The 21,163-nt window shown below is 43.1% G+C and overlaps 1 protein-coding gene across 3 annotated transcripts in view; it reads left to right on the top strand.

The window, feature by feature from the left end:
* Window positions 1–21,163, top strand: part of LOC143291220 (uncharacterized) — a 172,309-nt gene that overhangs the window by 113,852 nt on the left and 37,294 nt on the right. For 2 of the 3 annotated variants that reach the window (XM_076600986.1, XM_076600985.1), the window contains exons 15-17: window positions 822–1,072; window positions 8,647–8,754; window positions 16,465–16,599. In XM_076600986.1, coding sequence (XP_076457101.1) covers window positions 822–1,072; window positions 8,647–8,754; window positions 16,465–16,599 — 494 coding nt within the window. The remainder of the gene's footprint in view (window positions 1–821; window positions 1,073–8,646; window positions 8,755–16,464; window positions 16,600–21,163) is intronic. The other variant, XM_076600987.1, reaches the window with a different exon arrangement.

Below are 21,163 nucleotides of genomic sequence, written 5' to 3' on the forward strand. Positions count from 1 at the left end.
GGAAGGGTGGAGGTGCTGTTTGTGTGTGGGGGATGGTGTTTGTGAGAGGTGGTTGTGTTATTTTGTGTGGTAGGAGGGGAAGTGTAATACTATGTATGCAGGTGTTTGTGTGTTTGGAGGAGGTTATTTGTGTGTAGTGGTTTGGGGTGGTAAGTGTTTGTGTGTTGTGTATGTGTGTGAGTGACAGATTGTCATACATTCTGGTGGGAAAGTACTACATTCCATTTTCCAGTGTACCACAAACAATGCTTGCATGTTGTTATCTTGACTGGGATGGTGGTGTGCCTTTCTTTTGCTATCCTGGACGAGCCCTTACTTTAAGAAGACAGTTGGCAGAATGGTTAAGACACTCATCTGCCAATACAGATAATCCGTGAGGGGGCTGGGTTCGAATCCTGCTCTCGCCCTTTCTCCCAAGTTTGACTGGAAAATCAAACTGAGCGTCTAGTCATTCGGATGAGACGATAAACCGAGGTCCCATGTGCAGCACACACTTTACCTTGGCAAGTTGGTGCACTGAAAAAGAACCCACGGCAGCTGGATTGTTCTCCTCTGGCAAGATTATGAAGAAGAAGTCCACGCAGATAAGAACAGAAATGTATATGCACAGAAGTATGGATGCACTCAAGGCCTGGCTAGGTGCTTTCGGTTATGCCTCTGGTCAGGCATCTGCCTAGCAGATGTGGTGTAGCATATATATATATTATATGTATGGATTTGTCCGAATTCAGTGATGCCTCCTTGAGAAATAAACTATGAACAGATCATGGGCACTTACTCTGAGGTACTCATTTCCCAGTGTGTGTGTGTGTGTGTGTCAGGGCCGATGGGCGGGGCCTCGCTGCAGGCGGGCCAGCAGAGCTACGCCCCCCGCACCAGCCAGCAGGTGCGCCACAACCTCCTGCGGCAGCAGGTGAACCGGGCCCTGGAGAAGCAGCGGCAGGTGACGGAGCGGCAGCGCATGATGCAGATGCAGCACCGCCTCTCGCTGCAGCAGTCCATGCCTCAGGCGCAGCAGCAGCAGCAGCAGCAGCAGGCGGCCTCGCAGCAGTTCGCCCAGAGGTTCCCCACGGTCAGTGTCTTTGACATGCTGGGCTCAGGGGGTGGTGTGGTGTGTGGGGAGGGAGGGGGCGGGGCAGTAGGTGGTGTGTGTTTTTGCTTCTTCGTTTTTTTTCTTGTTGTTGGTGGATGGTTTAGTTTTTAGCGGGTGTGGGAGTGGTTTAGTTGTTGTTGGATGGGGATGGTTTAGTTTTTAGTGTGGGTAGGGGTTTTGTTGTTGTTGTTGGATGGATGGTTTAAAGTGTGGGTGTTTGGGTAGGGGTTTTGTTGTTGTTGTTGGATGGATGGTTTAAAGTGTGGGTGGGGTTTTGTTGTTGTTGGATGGATGGTTTAAAGTGTGGGTGTTTGGGTAGGGGTTTTGTTGTTGTTGTTGGATGGATGGTTTAAAGTGTGGGTGTTCAGGTAGGGGTTTTGTTGTTGTTGTTGGATGGATGGTTTAACGTGTGGGTGTGTGGGTAGTGGTTTTGTTGTTGTTGGATGGATGGTTTAACATGTGGGTGTGTGGGTAGGGGTTTTGTTGTTGTTGTTGGATGGATGGTTTAAAGTGTGGGTGTTCAGGTAGGGGTTTTGTTGTTGTTGTTGGATGGATGGTTTAACGTGTGGGTGTGTGGGTAGTGGTTTTGTTGTTGTTGTTGGATGGATGGTTTAACGTGTGGGTGTTCAGGTAGGGGTTTTGTTGTTGTTGTTGGATGGATGGTTTAACGTGTGGGTGTGTGGGTAGTGGTTTTGTTGTTGTTGGTGGATGGATGGTTTAAAGTGTGGGTGTTTGGGTAGGGGTTTTGTTGTTGTTGGATGGATGGTTTACAGTGTGGATGTGTGGGTAGGGGTTTTGTTGTTGGATGGACAGTGTTGGTAGGGGTTTTGTTGTTGTTGAATGGGGATGGTTAAGTTTTCAGTGTTGGTACCGGTTTTGTTGTTGTTGTTGGATGTACGGTTTAAAGTGTGGGTGTGTTGGTAGGGGTTTCGTTGTTGTTTGATGGACGGTTTAAAGTGTGGGTGTGTTGGTAGGGGTTTTGTTGTTGTTTGATGGACGGTTTAAAGTGTGGGTGTGTTGGTAGGGGTTTTGTTGTTGTTGGATGGGGATGGTTTAGTTTTCAGTGTGCCAGGCATGAGATCCCTGTTGATTTCTTTGTTGCTGTTGTTGTTGATTGTTGGTCTTGTTGTCATGAATTAAGGCTGCATTTCCATTTGTTAAGGATACTGATTGAGAGTGCAGGCATTAGTGTGGGCCCACAGGATAGCATAGTTTCCATTTCTTGAGGATACTGAACCTGAATAATTTCTGTTTGTTAAGGATTCTGAATCAGAATAATTTCAATTTGTTAAGAAGGATGGTGATTCAGAACAGTTTCCATTTGTTAAGGATACTGATTCAGAATGATATCCATTTGTGCCATTTGTTAAAGACACTGATTCTGAATAATTTCCGTTTGTTAAAGATACCGATTCAGAATGCAGGGTTCTGTTGTTCGGTGAGGGATGGAACTGTTATTTAGAATTAAGGTGTGATCAGATGAGAAACAGCAACAGTTTGTGGGTTCACCACATCTTTGTTCTTGAATCGAATATTCTTCTCTCTTTGCCTTTTTTGAATTTATTTTATTTTATTTTATTTTATTTTTTTTTTTTTTACAGTGACCAGAAACGCATTAATCAGAAACAGCATGATGCTTCTTGGGTATTGTGCACAGACTTCACTGAACTGAACTTCAGTGTGGTGAATGGTTACGGCCTGAGCATGCATAGGGTTAATCAAGGTTAAAGGTCCCATCGCCTTTTATGACCTTAGGCCATGGCATTAGCAGGCAGGGCCCAGTCATCTCCTGCCATTTTTAAACCTTACCCTGACTGAAGTCAGGTGTCTGTTTACACCTTGGTTGATTTGAGGAAAACTGGAGTAAAGGGCCATTCCCAAGGACATTACACGTTACCCGAGTTGAAACGGGCTCTCGAACTCGGATCTCTGGTGAACGCTGGATCAGAAGTCCAACCCCCAATGGATTGTCCACCCCTGCATGCATTATATCAACTCCTAGTTTAACTCTCTCCATACGAATGGCGAAAGAGATGACGTTAACAGCATTTCACCCCAGTTACCATCATCAAATTATTGCAAGCGGAAGGCTCTTATACTGAAGAGGTGAATGTTGACAAAGAATACCACAATTCTAACGACGGAAGCTAAAGGTTGGGTCATTCAGACACCCGCTGGACATCCGAGGGGTTTGTGTAGAGGAGAAGAGAGGACTGGTTTTGGGGGGTAGACTGGGGGTGGTGGTATTTTTTTTCTCAGTGGTCAGTTTCCTAGAATAAGGGAGATAATTATTGATGACTTTTATGTACAACCTAACTAACGTAAAAGAGCGAGCCCAGTTTTAGTTGATTTTTTTTTTTCTTCTGAGTTCCCATGCCTGCCAAGCCAGTTTTTTTTTTCCAGCTGTATCTGTAGTGGTGATGCAGGGGAGACAATCATAAATACACAGCTGTTCAAAATTCTACAGCATTGGCAGGCACTTGCACCACTTCTACAGGATGCACAGAAGTCTGAAGAAAGATTCTAGGGTTTCTTGTATTTTTTATGTATTCTTTTGTGTGTTTTGGGTTGTTGTTTTTTATTTGCTAGAGTACCAGTGTTTCTGGTGTAAGGATTATTTTTTTTTTAAAAACACACAAAAAAACCCAACTTTGATCTCATGCCTGGTTTTTAATTTATTATATGTTTTGTTGTTGTTTTTTTCTAGCTGTTGGAAAATGTTGATCTTGAAGCCTTTTTGTTCTCCTCTGCTCATTTTATCCTTCATTTCTTTCCTCTGTCTTTCTCTTTCTGTTGTTGTGATAGCAGTTGTAGTTTCTGCTGTATTTTACTATATGAGGTGGGGGTTTTTTTGTGTCTTTTTTTTGTGTGTGTGTATGTGTTCTTTTATGTTTTAGCTATGCAATGAACCAAACGAATGTTTTCTGGGTTGTTGTCTTTTTGTTATTGCAATATACTGGGTAATAAGAGAAGAAGAAGAAAAAAAAAAAACCCACAGATTATTGTAAAAAGAAAAAATGTGAACTCTCTCTCTCTCTGTTTCACTCCATGAGTCCTAGACATATGCACTCACACACACACACACACACACACACACACACACACACACACATACACACACACACACACACTCACACACACACACACAATTTGCATGATTTACACTAATAAACCGTGTATGTACCATCCTTCATAGACCTGCCAGGACAAATTTCTGAAAGAGAAAGACTCCTTTCAGAAAAAGAAAAGGAATTTAAAAAAAAAAACACCCCATGCCATAATTGGGCAATGATAATTATGTACAGTATATTCTGAGGCATGTCAGTTGGTTATCACATCAAAGGATAGGCAAGTCAGTTGGTTATCACATCAAAGGATAGGCAAGTCAGTTGGTTATCACATCAAAGGATAGGCAAGTCAGTTGGTTTATCACATCAAAGGATGACAGACAGGAAGAAAATCCTCGTAAAAAAATCCTTGAAAGGGGCGGGTGGGTTGGGGGGAGGGGTGCGTGGGAAAGGTTGTGGGATGGGGGGGGGGGGGGGGGGAGAAAAGCGGGGATGTTATTGTTGTTCTGTTTTGCCCTCTCCACCACCATCCTCTTCCCCTCCCTCCCAATCTGCTGTCTTAGCATCATGCGTGACACGCTTCATGATTTCTCTCATCATGCAGTTGGGTAACGTTTGTCCATGGTAGCGGGAGTTGGCAGAACTTCGGTCTCACCAGCAGGGAGGCAGGGTACGGGTGTGGAGAACCTTTTCCCCCATCCTGTCGTGGGTGATCGGTAAAACACTTCCAACAGGAAGATGGAAAACGTCTGCATTGGAGGGGGGGGGTACAAACGGTACAGTTTCTCCATCCCAAGTTTCTGAGGCTGGACCCCACCCCCACCTCCCCCACATGGGCAGGTTGCAGAGCCCCTTGTTTTATTTCCCTTGATGACAGCCAAGTGTGCTGCTGCTGCTGTTGGTGGCTGTTGTTGTTCTGCTGTCTGGGTATCTGTGTTCCATTCCCCCTTGTCCTTTTTTTTTTTTTTTTTTTTTTTTTACTGACTGTTTTGTTGTGGAGCTGTGCCCTGATGTAGCCTTTCACCTGCTGTTGTGTTGTGGTGGTCTGTGATGGTGATTGGTGGACTTCCCCCCCCCCTCCGTTTCTGTCCTGTCATCATTTTTGGAAAACAGTGATGGACGTTTCTGTTGGCTTGGTTGGCTCCGTGGGTGTCGTGTGGTGCTGTTTGAAGTCCTTTGAGTCCTTTGGTTTCTTGATAAATCCTTTGGTTTCTGCTTGTCTGGTGGTTTTCCTCCAACAGAATTGTTGCTATTTCTTTCTTTTCTGAATGTGTTTTGTTTTTGGTTTTTTTCCAAAGTGCATTTGTGTCTGTTCTTGTTGTGAAAGTGATTGGATTTTTTATTTTTTATATATTTTTATATATATTTTATTTTTTTTTTTTTTTGATTCATGGTTTTATGTATTGAAACTGGAAGTTGTGGTGCTGTGACAAGGAAAAAACACAACCACCTGTGTAGACTGGCTTCTTGTGGTTCGATAGTTGAGACACGAGTAAGATTGTATTGTTGAAGAGAACTGCTGAAGTAAAAATTCAAAGAATGAACTGCTTTTTTTTGTTTTTTGTTGTTGTCAGATTAGGATTTTCCATCATACATCTCTGAATTCTTTTGCGTCCTGTTCTTTTCCAGGAAATACAGACTTTTGCTGAATGAGTATTCAGCTATTTCTAAAGAATCTACTTTTCCTATCTGTATGTGTGTGTGTGTGTGTGTTCCCCTTTCTCTCATCTGTTACCATAATTTTGTTATGGTAGTTGGTACATATGCCCGTTAAACTAAGTGAACTTACACATTTCGCCATGGACAACTGTGTGTGTGTGTGTGTGGTGTATGTTTTTGTGTATGTGTGTACGACACCTGTGCACTTTGAGTCAAATCTCTCTTCTGTTTCTTTCGTCATCCTACAAGTTTCTTTCGTTGTCGCTCTGTGTAGGGATGCGTCTTAGAGCCTATGATCATCGACTGCTTTTCAGAGTGTCAGAACCAGATCCTTGTTTTGAAGCGTCATTGTTTTTTGTTGCTTTTTTTTTTTTTTTTTTTTTTTTTCTACATGGGAAGATCTGTTTCCTGCCTCAGAACTGGTGAAGAGATGGCTGGCAGGTATCCCACGACAAAGTGACTTCAGAAATGTCTCCAAGGACTGCAAGAGTTGTCTTTCTTTCCATGCAGCTCTTTGCTTCGTTGATGCATTGACATTCAGGCGGAATGGATTTGCCTTGGCCTGTGGCCTGGTTGGGACCCTTCAGTGTTGCAGGTGTACTGCAGCGGGTGGTGGTGGGGGCAGTGTGAACGCTGCATCCATCCTGCCCTGTTGTGTCTGGGACCTGGAGGTGGGTTCGATTCTTCCAAGTCCCGAGGGTCACTCACAGTGCTCGGGAGGGACGCGGGAGGGAGAGATCTGACGATTTGACCACATGGGGAACACCTTCTTACACACGCTCACTCACATGAGTGCGATATACACATCCCCTGTGTGTAAACAAGTGGTTTTCTTTTTCTTTTCTTTTTTTTTTTCTCTTCATCCTCCCCACATCCCCCTCACCCCATCTCTACTGCACCCAACTTCCATCCTTGTCGCAAGATTATTGTCACGTTCATTGCCCTCCCTCCCCCTCTCCCTGACCCCCTCCCCCCATGCCTCCCCCCCCCCCTTTCATGAACAAGGGTACATACAGTCTGAAGGTGTTGCTGTGCTGAATTTCAAGTGGTCAGTGACCTGAGGGAATCCCCCCCCCCCTTCCCTACCCCTTTCATTCCAGCTCCCTTTTGCCTTGTTGCCTGAGAGGCGTAGTGGTAGGTAGATGGCTGACAGGGTGTAGCAGTTACGGTTGTGGTAGTGGCTGGGGTTTTGTTACAACGGGTTCTTCCTTCTTCCCCAGAATGATACGTGACTGGAACAACCTGCCTGAAACAGCTATGGCAGCAGACACCTTGGACACCCTTAAGTCTAGGGTGCCCCCCAGTCAGTAGTTAATTAGATAATAATAGGTCCCTTACCCCCCCCCCCCCCCTCCTCCCCACCCCCTCTCTTACCCCAATACTTATGGGGGTTTTTTAATTTATTTTTGGGGCCCTGCTGTCTTAGATCAGCAAGGGACCGGCTAGCTCGGAAGGGCGAAAAGTGAAGTGATAGTAGCCTGCCGGAGAACCCACTTAGAGTAGGTCTAGGTTTTCATCCTCACTAATAGGTCTGTCGCTTTCTGTAGTTTGTTTTTCTTTCATCGCAACCCAACAAAACGGCGTAAAAATCAAATTGATGATTGTGGCCGTCAACGCAGTGAAAGTGAAAGGGTCTGTGTCTCAGTAGAGGCTCTAGCTATAACCAGGGTTTGGTTAAACTTATAGCAGGTCTGTCTTAGTAGAGATTCTAGTCAAACTCAGAGCGGGGCGTTAAACTTATAGCAGGTCTGTCTTAGTAGAGATTCTAGTCAAACTCAGAGCGGGGCTATGTCTCAGTAGAGGTTGTAGTAGTAACCAGGGTTTGGTTAAAGCATGTGTAGGTATCAGTTGTGGTTCTGGTAGTAGGCAGGGTTTGGTTGAAGCAGGTCTAGGTCTCTCTAGTAGTTCTGGTAGTAACCAGGGTTTGGTTTAACTTAAAGCGGGTCTTTGTCTCTGAAGAGGTTTGGTTTGATAGCCAGGGTTTGGTTATATCACAGATTGACACAAGTTCACAGTTGGGCCAACAGCAAAGTGAGAGCTGTATTATCAGTGGTTTCTCCATTGCATTTGGGAAATCATTTGCAGCTTAGTCTTTTGTAAAGGACTGTGACTCTCAAAATTGGAGGCAAAGTTGCACTGGCTCGTAGTGCTGCAGCCTTGGGGGCTAGTTAGCCTTTGGGAACCATCCCAACGCCGACCGAGTGGAGATGTAACTTGAGCAAGACACTCTCCACTACAGTCAAATTCTAGCCCAAATAGTCAGGACAGCAGTTGCCTCCTCTGCCATTCTGATGGTCATAGTTGGACATGACTGACTATCATAAGGGTTATAGCGGGTCTATGTCTCTTATCATAGTTCTGGCAGTAGCCCGGGTTTGGTTAACTTTAAAACAGGTCTAGGTCTGAGAAGAGGTTTGGTTTGACAGCCAGGGTTTGGTTAACTTTAAAACCGGTCTGGGTCTGAGAAGAGGTTTGGTTTGACAGCCAGGGTTTGGTTAACTTTAAAACAGGTCTGGGTCTGAGAAGAGGTTTGGTTTGATAGCCCGGGTTTGGTTAACTTTAAAACCGGTCTGGGTCTGAGAAGAGGTTTGGTTTGACAGCCAGGGTTTGGTTAACTTTAAAACCGGTCTGGGTCTGAGAAGAGGTTTGGTTTGACAGCCAGGGTTTGGTTAACTTTAAAACAGGTCTAGGTCTGAGAAGAGGTTTGGTTTGACAGCCAGGGTTTGGTCATAGCAGCTGTAGGTGTGAGGTGGGGGTCACCTGTTCCTTCCGATGCACCAACCAACCCTCACTCTCTCTTCCTCTCCCCTCTCCTTGTGTCTGCAGCAGCCCATGCCCACTATGGAGTCTGGGACCTCCCCGGGCCAGTTTCCTGAAAATTTACGTGATCTCATGAACACGGGACATGCCCCCAATGTGACCATACCACCGCAGGTCAGTTAGTTCTTCCTTGGTTGGAACCGTGAAATCTTTTCTTCTTTTTTTTTTTTTTTTTGTTTTTTTCTTTTTTCTTTTTTTTTGTCCTAATAACTTGCGCTTTGCGCGCTCTTCTTTTGCTTTCTGCTGCTGTATGTGTGTGTGTGTGTGTGTGTCTTCGCCTTGACCTGACCAGAATTAACTCTGACTAGACTTGCTTCGTCAGTCGTCTGAGAAGTTGTTGCCTCCGTCTTCTTCTTTCTGACTCACACTGTGTGAAGTGTCTGGCTTGCTTCCTCCATCTTTTATTCTGTCTTTGGTAACTGCCCCCCCCCCCCCCCCCCCCCCCGCACCCCCCCTCTCTCATGAGATACGGTAACATTTCTTTGTGCTGCTTCTTGCTTGGTAGTGGGAGAGCTGCTTGAATATTTGCTGCAGCATTTCTGATACTGTTGGATGTTGCTGAGCTTTCTTTTTTTTTTTTTCTTTTTTTGTGGGTGTGTGTGTGTGTGTGCAAGATGTAAGATCGGTTTCTCTTTAATTTTACTGTAGTACTCACACTACACACACACGCGCACACACACACACACACACACACACACACACACACATATTTACCCACACCACTCCCATCACCTGTCACCACCCTCTCCACACACACAAAAAAAAGAAGAAAAAAAAAGAAAGAAAAAAACAATGGGGGTGTGGGGGACGGGTGATTGAGGAACAACACTATAAAAAACAAACAACCCGTTTAGAATGCAAGTAGGAAAGAAAAGCCTAACTGGTCCTTACTTGAAAGACACCAGAGGAATCTGTACCTTCAGTACCCGTCTTCAAATATTCCAACAGCTATGAGCGAAGTGGAATTTGCTACTGTTGCTAACCTGTTACAATCATGTAGAAAATGCTTCTGTCAGATGGAAAAAGGAAAAGTTCCCCCCACCCACCATCCCCCAGATAGCTGGAAGCACACTTAAAACAAAGGGTGGTTGACCCAGTATTGCTTTGGCCGACGAGCGCTTACATTTCAAAATTTCAGCCAGTCGTCACTTAACATCTGATTCAGCACACACGGAACAGAAGTGAACATGCCGTTGCGGAATTGTCAGAGCTGCAACACCAAAGTGTTGCTAGTTGTTTCAGTCGTCCAGGCATTTCACCACAAGAACTTGATGCAGTCTTTTGAAACGTGGGTTGCTTTTGTTCCTGGTGAAGCAGTGTGGTGGATCATTCAGGATTGTTGCTTTGGCAAATGTTTCTGATGAGCAACACGGCCAGACAGTGAATGCAGCTGTGTTAGAATGAAGACCAGACGGGCGCAATAGCCGAGTGGTTAAAGCGTTGGACTGTCAATCTGAGGGTCCCGGGTTCGAATCACGGTGACGGCGCCTGGTGGGTAAAGGGTGGAGATTTTTACGATCTCCCAGGTCAACATATGTGCAGACCTGCTAGTGCCTGAACCCCCTTCGTGTGTATATGCAAGCAGAAAATCAAATACGCACGTTAAAGATCCTGTAATCCATGTCAGCGTTCGGTGGGTTATGGAAACAAGAACATACCCAGCATGCACACCCCCGAAAACGGAGTATGGCTGCCTACATGGCGGGGTAAAAACGGTCATACACGTAAAAGCCCACTCGTGTGCATACGAGTGAACGCAGAAGAAGAAGAAGAATGAAGACCAGACTGAAGAAGTGTTGGGCACAAGTTTTAATTAAGACGAAGTTCTAAGACCCATAGCGCCATAATTAAGTCAGTGCATGTGCAGCAAAGATTGTTCCTCATGATACTTTTTGTGTGTGTGTGTGTGTGTGATATATGTAAATAAGTTTGGAAAATAACTAACGAGTGCAGTTTAACAGTTTTCTGTCCACAAGACTAATAGCAGTGTTTTGTCTCCTTTACTACATGTATTAACAAAAATGGTACTGCAGCTTCCAGTGTAGTGTAGTGCTTTGTGAGATGTTGGAATGGGCTGAGCAGTGTGTGTGTGTGTGTGTTTTCCCTCCTGTGTTGTTTTGAGCATGGAGTGTCGTGTTGTGTTGCCTTTGCTGGAAGCTGGGTCTTGGGTCTGTGTGGACGTGGCTGGGAGGTTGTTAATGTAGGTGCTTGCTTGCTTGCCTCTTGTGTGTATCGGCTGTTCCTGTGTTTGTTAATGAGCATTGTTTTTGTTTGATGAAAACGTTTTGGGTTTTTATCTTTCTCTGTTTTCCTGTGTTTGTTAACGAGTATTGTTTTTGTTTGATGGAAACGTTTGGGTTTTTTTCTTTGTCTGTTTTCCTGTGTTTGTTAATGAGCATTGTTTTTGTTTGATGGAAATGTTTGGGTTTTTGTCTTTCTCTGTTTTCCTGTGTTTGTTAATGAGCATTGTTTTGTCTGATGGAAACGTTTGGGGTTTTATCTTTCTCTGTTTTCCTGTGTTTGTCAATGAGCATTGTTTTGTCTGATGGAAACGTTTGGGTTTTTATCTTTCTCTGTTTTCCTCTTTGTTAATGAGCATTGTTTTGTCTGATGGAAACATTTGGGTTTTATCTTTCTCTGTTTTCCTGTGCTTGTTAACGAGCATCGTTTTGTCTGATGGAAACATTTGGTTTTGTTACTTTTCACGTGTGGTTATATGGATCTTGTACGGGTGCCTTGTGGCAAGCTTCAGTGTGCTCTGATTTTTAATTTCTTCCAGTGATGTCATGATGTATGTTATGCGATGGGGGAAGTGGGTGGGTGCCAGAACGCTTGGCGGCCCGTTGGACAGCTTCTTTCGGTGTGTACGGCACTGACACTTGGTGCTGTACAGGGAAAAAACTGATGGATTAGAAGCATCATGGAGAGGGAATACCTGCACCATGGGAGGGGGAAACGGGGGTGTGGGGGGGGGGGGATGTTGCTGCTGTCCTTATGTTGTGATGTTGCTGCTGTTGCATTATGATGTTGCTTCTTTACAGGACAGTGCAGTGTCATGATGTGAACTTTTGATCATCATGCCAGGGGACTGGTTTTTTTTTGTTTTTTTTTTTAATGTTTGTGTGATGTTGGATGAAATTCTATCGAGATCTGTTTTAAAATCAAAACAAGCTGAGTGTAAACATTATGCACACACTTGTCACATTTCTGTGAGGATCTGTTTTGAAATAAGTGTGATGTAAGTTGAGTATACACATAAGTATACATGGGCTCGTCACTGTTGTATCGGAATCTGTTTAAAAGTGAGTAGGATGTAAGTTGAGTAAAAAAAAATATATACATGCTCTTGTCACAGTTCTATCAGAATCTTTTAAGATAAGTAGGATGTAAGTTGAGTAAAACATGTATACATGCTCTCATCACAGTTCTCTCAGAATCTATTTTAAAATGATATGATGTAACTTTGTAAGTTGAATTAGTTCGTTCTTTAGTTTAACGTCTTTTCACTGTAAGTGATATCAGACAAGTTGAATGTAAACCTATACATGCACTCGTCACAATCCTATGGGAATCTGTTATGGAATGAATACATACACTGTAAGCGAAGTAGAAACCTGCAGCATCAGTGGTCAGTGTGGGCCGTGGAGTGGTGTTGCTGGCAGCACACTCAGGACAGTCATAGGTAGTGACCACTGGAAACCTCTGGGCCAGGCTGTACAAGGGCTGTGTCAGCACCAGACAGTTGTCTCGGCACGTAGAATTGTCCGGAATCTGCACTGGACTGATGGCCTAGAGGTAACGCGTCCGCCTAGGAAGTGAGAGAATCTGAACACACTGGTTCGAATCTCGGCACAGTCGCCAGTTTTTTTCTCCCCTCCCCTAGACCTTGAGTGGTGATCTGGACGCTAGTCATTCGGATGAGACGATAAACTGAGGTCCCATGTGCAGCATGCACTTAGTGCATGTGAAAGAACCCAGGGTAACAAAAGGGTTGTCCCTGGCAAAAATCTGTAGAAAAATCCACTTAGGAAAACAAATAAAAACAAAACCTGCAGGCAGGAAAAAATACCCCCAAAATGGGTGGCACTCACAGTGTAGCAACGCACTCTCCCTGGGGAGAGCAGCCCAAATTTCACACAGAGAAATCTGTTTTGACAAAAAGGAGTAATATATTACAATACAATATAGTACAATGCACAATAATTTCTGGTGCTTGGATCACACCCTGGCACCAGCTCTGGGCTTTAGTACTGAGCAACATAACTCAGTACTGAGCAACATAGTAACAGCCGCTGCCGGAGTAAAGTGTGCTAGCTAGCTGTGTGTGAGAGTTCTGTCAATCCAAGGTGGTGGAGTCTTTTGATGCATTTCCGACTGCCTTCAACAAATTGTCCTTCCTGCAAAATTCTGCCTGTGGATGGCAAGCAACGGATTGCTGGTCATGTCTTATACTTTCTGTTTGGAGCTGTTGCCATAGATAACAGACAAAATAAGACTTTTGCCATGCAAGAGTGTCAAGGGAAGACTACTCTCTGGACTTCCTGTGGATGCGGTGTTTGAAAGTTTGCTAAAAAATTTGGCATAGTGACACAATGTGTAGCATTGACTGCTGTAGTGAAAATGGATTGGTCCTGGGGCAGCAGCTCAGCAGATTGTGCTTGGTCACAAATGTGTTCAGTTTTCGTGGTCAGAAATGTGTTGGTAAGATCTAGCAAAATGTGTTAATTGTGTGCTGTCTGAAATGTGTTAAGGTCCACCACAAATTGAGATTTAAAAAAAAAAAAAAAAAGTATTCTGTATTTTGTAAATGGGCCAGCTCACTGACTTACAGTCCCTGGCCTGGCCGTGTGTATCTCTCATCCACACTTACTCCACAGGTTGAATCCCAGAAGTCCAGACCACATGAAAGTCCACAGAGATTGCCGTTGTTGTTGGTGTGATTGGATCATAATGAAAGCTTTGTGCCAGATGAAAGTCTGCAGAGACCGCAATAGTCGTCATTATTGCTGACAGATGTATTGTCAGTACATTTGGGTCATGATGAAAGCGTTGGACCAGGTGAAAGTTTGCAGAGACCGCGATTGTTGTTGTTGATAAGATGCATTGCTGGTATGTTTAGATAATGATGAAAGCGTCAAAGCAGATGAAATTCTGCAGAGACAGAATGTTGTTGTTCTTGTAGATAATGATAAAACGTGTTGTTGGTATGTGTGGGTGGTTAAGAAGGCGCTGGATATTGTCTGGATTTTGTTTGTTTTCTGTCATTGTCTGTGATTGTGTATGGGGTTGGGGCGGTTGGTTGGTCGTGTGTTACAATGATGATGATGATGATAATGATCAGTGCCAGACTTGTTAATGGTGCCACAGTGTGCCCATCAGTACTGTCTTTTAAGTCGACGGTGTAAAGGGGATAGATATGTACTATGGCTGTTTCTAGTCTGTGATTATCAGGTTGTTTTTTTGTGTGTCATGTCTGTATTACTTGGTATCCAAGGGGGTGGTGGGAAATAGAAAAATTGAGATGTACAAAACTGTCAGGAGAATGATTCTGTTTTTGTCTGGAACGGCGCACATACTTGGTTTGGCTGGGAGAGACGGAAACACAGAAACATGATGCACATGCAATACATACATTTTTAAACAAAATTATTTTCTTTTTTTTCTTTTTTTCTTTTTTCTTTTTTTTTTTTGAAATGTTGAGATTGCAATGCATGAAACTGTCGGGAAGATTCCGGAACGAGTTTTGTCTAATAATATTGTAGTGATAATATGTGTGTCTAGATGTGTTTGCTGATGTAGATTTATGTTGGATATAGACTTGGTGAATGTTTTTTCTCCTGGCCTCGTGTACTCTTTGCCTTCAGATCCCATCCCTCCCCTTCACTCTTCAGATTTTTTTTGGTTTTTTGGTCCCATTGGAATAGAGTATGTTTACTTCGTTTTGTTATCAGTGGATGCCCACTTCACTTTTCTCATCATGGCTCATCGCACTTTGCTGACTAGTGCAGAACTCTTAGAAGCTTTAATGCCACTGCCTTTCTCTCTATTTTATCTCTCTTTCCTTTTTTTTTTTTTTACTGATTTGTTTTATTTAGTTAGTTTGTTAGTTTCAAGCCGTGCTACAAGCCCTGCATAGTTGGATTTTTTTTTTTTTCTTCTTTCTTCTCCTTCTTCTTCTGTTGTTGTTCCTGGCTGCCCTTCCTGCTCCTGGTGACCCTTCACCTTTGAGACTTGACCCCTATAGACAGGGAGTGGCACCAACCAGAGCATGGCCTTTCTGTACCAGCCCTCCCCCCCTCCTGTACAGGAGAAAAGCAGGAGCAAATTCTGAAGCGCAGTTCCAGCCAGTGACTCCACACAGCAGCCGGTGTTGAGCGCAGCAATTGACGGGCGCCATAGCCGAATGGTTAAAGCGTTGGACTTTCGATCTGAGGGTCCCGGGTTCGAATCACGGTGACGGCGCCTGGTGGGTAAAGGGTGGAGATTTTTACGATCTCCCAGGTCAACATATGTGCAGACCTGCCAGTGCCTGAACCCCCTTTGTGTGTATGCGCAAGCATAAGATCAAATACCCACGTTAAAGATACTGTAATCCATGTCAGCGTTCGGTGGGTTATGGAAACAAGAACACCCCCAGCATGCACACCCCCGAAAGCGGAGTATGGCTGCCTACATGGCGGGGTAAAAACGGTCATACACGTGAAAGCCCACTCGCGTATATACGAGTGAACGTGGGAGTTGAAGCCCACGAACGCAGAAGAAGAAGAAGAGCGCAGCAAGAGGCGCAGAGTAACAGACCCAGAAACCGTTCCAGAAACCCATGGGCAACTGGCTTCTTTTATATAGTTTGTCTTCATCACTGGAAACATTGTAAACAAGAGAGGCAAGGCCTTCTAGACTCACTTGTGATACACTTAAAAAAAAAATCTAATCGTTAAAATGTGTTCTGTATTTGTTATTATAAAGCTTCGCGTTAAAAAAAAAAAAAAAGAAAAAAAAAAGTCCTAACCAGATTCGAATTAAGTCCCCTAGCATGAATTTCAGAGTAATTTCCCTTTTTTACTATCTGCACCAAAAACGTTTGCAAAATAAATAAAAATTCCATGCTTTGCAAAAGTTCCTGCTTGAACAAAAAATGATAACAATGACTGCTCTTGTTGTGTCAGAATATGAGGTCAAAGTGCCAAGTTTAGAGAATACAAAAAATATAAATATAACAGTAAATGCAGTTTGCATATAATTAGGCTCCTTTTAAAAAAAAAAATTTTTTTTGTGCCCATCCCAGAGGTGCAATATTGTTTTAAACAAGATGAATGGAAAGAACTGAATTTTTCCTATTTTTATGTCAAATTTGGTGTCAACTGACAAAGTAGTTGCAGAGAAAATGTCAGTGTTAAAGTTTACCACGGACACACAGACACACGGACACACATACACAGACAACCGAACACCGGGTTAAAACATAGACTCACTTTGTTTACACAAGTGAGTCAATAAAAACTGCGATGGCAGCAAAAGGGACCGTTGCACGGGCTTGTAGTTTCCAGCGAGGAGCTAGGATTCATCATCTGAAGGACGTGTTGGTGGAACGGGTAGAGAGTTTTGCTTGTGGTAGATTAGTGATGGAGATTTTTCTCCTCCTCCTCCTCCTCCTCCTCCTTTTCTACCTCCACCTCCTCCTCCTCTTCTCTTGTTGCTCGATTGTTTTTGTTTGTTATTCTGTTGGGTTTTTTCTCTCTCTCTCTCTCTCTCTCTCTCTCTCTCTCGTCCTCCTCTGGCTTTCCCTCCCACTGTCCTCTGACCTGAGACTGGTTGTCATGGCAGCGGGGCGGAGTGGTTGCCGGGCCACCAGTGTCCCCACGGTTACCACCACTGCCCCCTAGTGCCATGTCGGGTCACCATCTGGGGCAGTGGGGGGTAGGGGAAGCTATGCCCAGCTTACACCCTCCTGCGCCTCAGGTTAGTAGATAGAACGTTTCCTGTTTCTTCCTCTTCCATTTTCCTTGCTTGACCTTGACCTGCTTGATCCCAGCCTTTGACCTTGGCCTCCCTCACCCTGTGTTTTGGAAGGGAGTTTTATGTTGTTTTTTGGTATTATGTGCATGGGCCTGAAACTTTTTCATGCACTGGTGGTTTGGTTTTTTTTTTGTTTTGTTTTTTTACTTTTTTTTTCTTTCTTTTTTTTCCCCTCACGCTATATTTGATGCCTTTCCCCAGCATGTTGTCTGCCTTCTTTGATCACAAGGAGTTATTTCCTCCTCTTCCTCCTCCGCCGCCGCTGCGATTTTTGCACAATGTTTTTTCCCTCTCTGGATTGTGGAAAACCAAATTGTTGGGGTTTTGTTTGTTTGTTGTTGTTTTTTTTTTGTCGTTATTTTTTTTAAAAAGTTTTATCGCCTGTCTCCACACCTTGCGTGTTGTGCAGCATTTTTATTCTTTGAGTCCTTGGTCGGTATTTGGTTCATTTTGTGGAAGCGCAGTGAGTCTGTATATACAAAGTTTCCATTTTGATATACAGTGTATCTGAGTTTTTTTTGATATGACATTTTGGTGTTTAATTTGTAAAACATTTTGTATATCATTTATGAGACACAACAAGGGACGTGGCAGAGACTAGGAAGATAAAAGACAGGACAAATTGTCTATTCTGCAAAATCATTATAAAAAATATTTGATAAAAAAAAATTCATTGCATCTTATGTCGAGTCTCTGGAGATCATCAACAGAAAAATTGTTTCAAAGGTAAATGAATCATGCATTTGAGTATTGAAAAATTTTTTTTTTTTTTTCTTTTTATTTTTTTTCTTTGAGCGTTTTACTGCTGAATGATGCAGCATACTCTGTTTGGCTGGGATTTCAAGTGCAGTTCCTTGTTTGTGTACATTGTAGTTGCTTGTTTGAAAAAAATTTAGGTTTTAGAATAGTATACTGGCTATGCTCAGGGCGAAAATTGCCTAAAACATAGATAAGAGAGTAAACCTAAAATCTATGTAACCAAAGAATGGACATCCTTCTACAGAACCGATGTCTCCTCTAACGAAAACAGTGTATTTGTGCATTGTAAGGCATGGAATGGAGACTCCAGTCTTTAAACAAAACAGGGTGACACCTAGAGGACGCACATCGTGCATTGGATCAAAACAATGACCAGATTTTATATAAGTTAAATCATTATTCTTTTTGTGTAACGAAACAATTCGATGACAGTCTCCTTTGTTGCAACATATGCTCTCTCTCTCTCTTATCACTACTGACTCTCTTCTAACTAAACTCTGCATCCTTGTACTGATGTCTCTGATCTGTCCTGTAAGAAAAAATGCAGTAGCTTAAGTGGGGGAGACGGGGCAATGAACAAGAAAGGTTGGGTCATGTGTTACGAATTATCAGTGTTCAGTATTTTTCATAAAGGAATAGGTAGGATGGCCAGGTAACATGTATTTGATATCAGCACTGTGCGTACCTCGTTACAAGTAGACAGTTCTTCATGTTAAAAACAGAGAGGCAGGGCCTTCAAGACTCACTTCTGATACACACTTTATCCAGTCAAGGAATCATGAGAGAATTAAAAAAAAATTTTTTAAAAGACTTCATAAATAGTGTTTAAAATGTGTTTTGTTTACAAATTACAGTGTTATTAAACAAAATCAAATATATAAAAATTCCTTCCATTAAACCTACTTTTGTCAAAATGTTCCACATGTTTGTTCATCATGTTCTGAACACAATAGAGCCTGTTCAGTTTATGATGTGAACTTGTTTTTTGTGTTTTTTTTATCATGCACATTTTTCAGGTTCTATTACATTTTGTAAAACATTTTGTATCATCATTCGGATGAGACAACAAACCAAGGCACCGTGTGCAGCATGCACTTAGCGCACATGATTAAAAGAACCCACGGCAACAAAAGGATTGTCCCTGGCAAAATTCTGCAAAAAAATCCATCTGAATAGGAAAACAAGTAAGATAGCAGGCAAAAAAAAAAAAAAAGGGGGGGTGGGGGGGGGGTGGCACTCTCAGTGTAGCACGAAGCACTCTCCGTGGGGAGAGCAGCCCGAATTTCACACAGAAAAAATTGCTGTGACAAAGAATACAATGCAATGCACTACAATATAGTACAACATTTTCACAGCTTCTTCTTCGTTCATGGGCTGCAACTCCCATGTTCACTCGTATGTGCACGAGTGGGCTTTTTGCCTGTATGACCATGTTTACCCTGCCATGGAGGCAGCCATACTCTGTTTTCGGGGGTATTTCACAGCTGTTGTCAGTTGAGCAGCCTTGGATTTGTGTATTATGTAGAAGGTGCTTGGTGTTGAGGAAAGGCAAGAGAGGGGTGTAGGGGGTTAGAAGGTGAAGGTCACCCCATTGAGCCCTGCGCCTGAATGCTCAGGCGTCGAAATTTGCCTCATAACACAGTTTTCATGTTCCCACATTATTACGTAACTGAGCATAAACCGTAATATTAAATAAGCATAAGCCACAAGGAAAGGGAACAAACTTCTACAGTATTTCCGGATTTAGTCCACATGTAATTTGGAGGGGAAACAGTGTATTTTTGTGCATTCGTAAGGCATGGAATTGGAAGACTGCCGAGTCTGTAAACTAAAATAGGTGAAAAGCCAGAGGCACATTTTGCATACTGTGCATTTTGGATCAAAAGTTGCTTGAATGCTCTCAGATTATTATTATTATTATGTTTATATTCATTTTATTCTTTTTGTGTGTGGACATGCGGCATGTTTTATTTCATTTTTTTCGATTGTGAAGTCTCTCATTGTGTTTGTCTCCATTTGCCTCTCTCTCTCTCTCTCTCTCTCTCTCTCTCTCTCTCTCTCTCTCTCTCTCTCTCTCTCTCTGATTGTCTCTGTCTGTCTCTGTCCATGAAAAGTATGAAGTGACGCTTAAGCTGGATGGGGTGCTGGTTGTCAGGATTGAACATGATGTGGAGAATTAGGTTGGGGTATGTGTTTACTTGTTTATTTATTTAGTTGTTTTGTTTTTCAGTTTATTTTTTTATTTTGTCATCCCCAAAGGAATTTAGGTGTGGTTGGCCAGGAACGTGTATTTGATTATCAGTCACCTAGCTGCGTACATTGTGTAGCAGACGTCAGAAGACATGAAGTCAGTGATGATAGTAAGATAGACATGCAGGTAGATGTCAGAAGACCGATGATCAGTGATATCTAGCATGATAGTAAGTGATGATAGTAAGGTAGACATGCAGGCAGACGTCAGAAGACATGAAGTCAGTGATGATAGTAAGGTAGACCTGCAGGCAGACGTCAGAAGACAGATACGTTAGTGATGATAGTAAGGTAGACATGCAGGCAGATGTCACAAGACAGATAAGTCAGTGATGATAGTAAGGTAGACATGCAGACAGATGTCACAAGACAGATAAGTACAGTCAGTGATGATAGTAAGGTAGACATGCAGACAGATGTCACAAGACAGATAAGTACAGTCAGTGATGATGGTAAGGTAGACATGTAGACAGATGTCACAAGTCAGATAAGTCAGTGATGATGGTAAGGTAGACATGCAGGCAGATGTCACAAGACAGATAAGTCAGTGATGATGGTAAGGTAGACATGCAGACAGATGTCACAAGACAGATAAGTCAGTGATGATGGTAAGGTAGACATGCAGGCAGATGTCACAAGACAGATAAGTACAGTCAGTGATGATGGTAAGGTAGACATGCAGACAGATGTCACAAGTCAGATAAGTCAGTGATGATGGTAAGGTAGACATGCAGGCAGATGTCACAAGACAGATAAGTACAGTCAGTGATGATGGTAAGGTAGACATGCAGGCAGATGTCACAAGACAGATAAGTACAGTCAGTGATGATGGTAAGGTAGACATGCAGACAGATGTCACAAGTCAGATAAGTCAGTGATAATGGTAAGGTAGACATGCAGACAGATGTCACAAGACAGATAAGTCAGTGATGATGGTAAGGTCGACATGCAGACAGATGTCACAAGACAGATAAGTCAGTGATGATGGTAAGGTCGACATGCAGGCAGATGTCACAAGACAGATAAGTACAGTCAGTGATGATGGTAAGGTAGACATGCAGACAGATGTCACAAGTCAGATAAGTCAGTGATGATGGTAAGGTAGACATGCAGGCAGATGTCACAAGACAGATAAGTCAGTGATGATGGTAAGGTAGACATGCAGACAGATGTCACAAGACAGATAAGTCAGTGATGATGGTAAGGTAGACATGCAGACAGATGTCACAAGACAGATAAGTCAGTGATGATGGTAAGGTAGACATGCAGGCAGATGTCACAAGACAGATAAGTACAGTCAGTGATGATAGTAAGGTAGACATGCAGACAGATGTCACAAGTCAGATAAGTCAGTGATGATGGTAAGGTCGACATGCAGGCAGATGTCACAAGACAGATAAGTACAGTCAGTGATGATGGTAAGGTAGACATGCAGGCAGATGTCACAAGACAGATAAGTACAGTCAGTGATGATGGTAAGGTAGACATGCAGGCAGAT

Source organism: Babylonia areolata, chromosome 16, assembly GCF_041734735.1.
Source record: "Babylonia areolata isolate BAREFJ2019XMU chromosome 16, ASM4173473v1, whole genome shotgun sequence".
Taxonomy (NCBI): domain Eukaryota; kingdom Metazoa; phylum Mollusca; class Gastropoda; order Neogastropoda; family Buccinidae; genus Babylonia; species Babylonia areolata.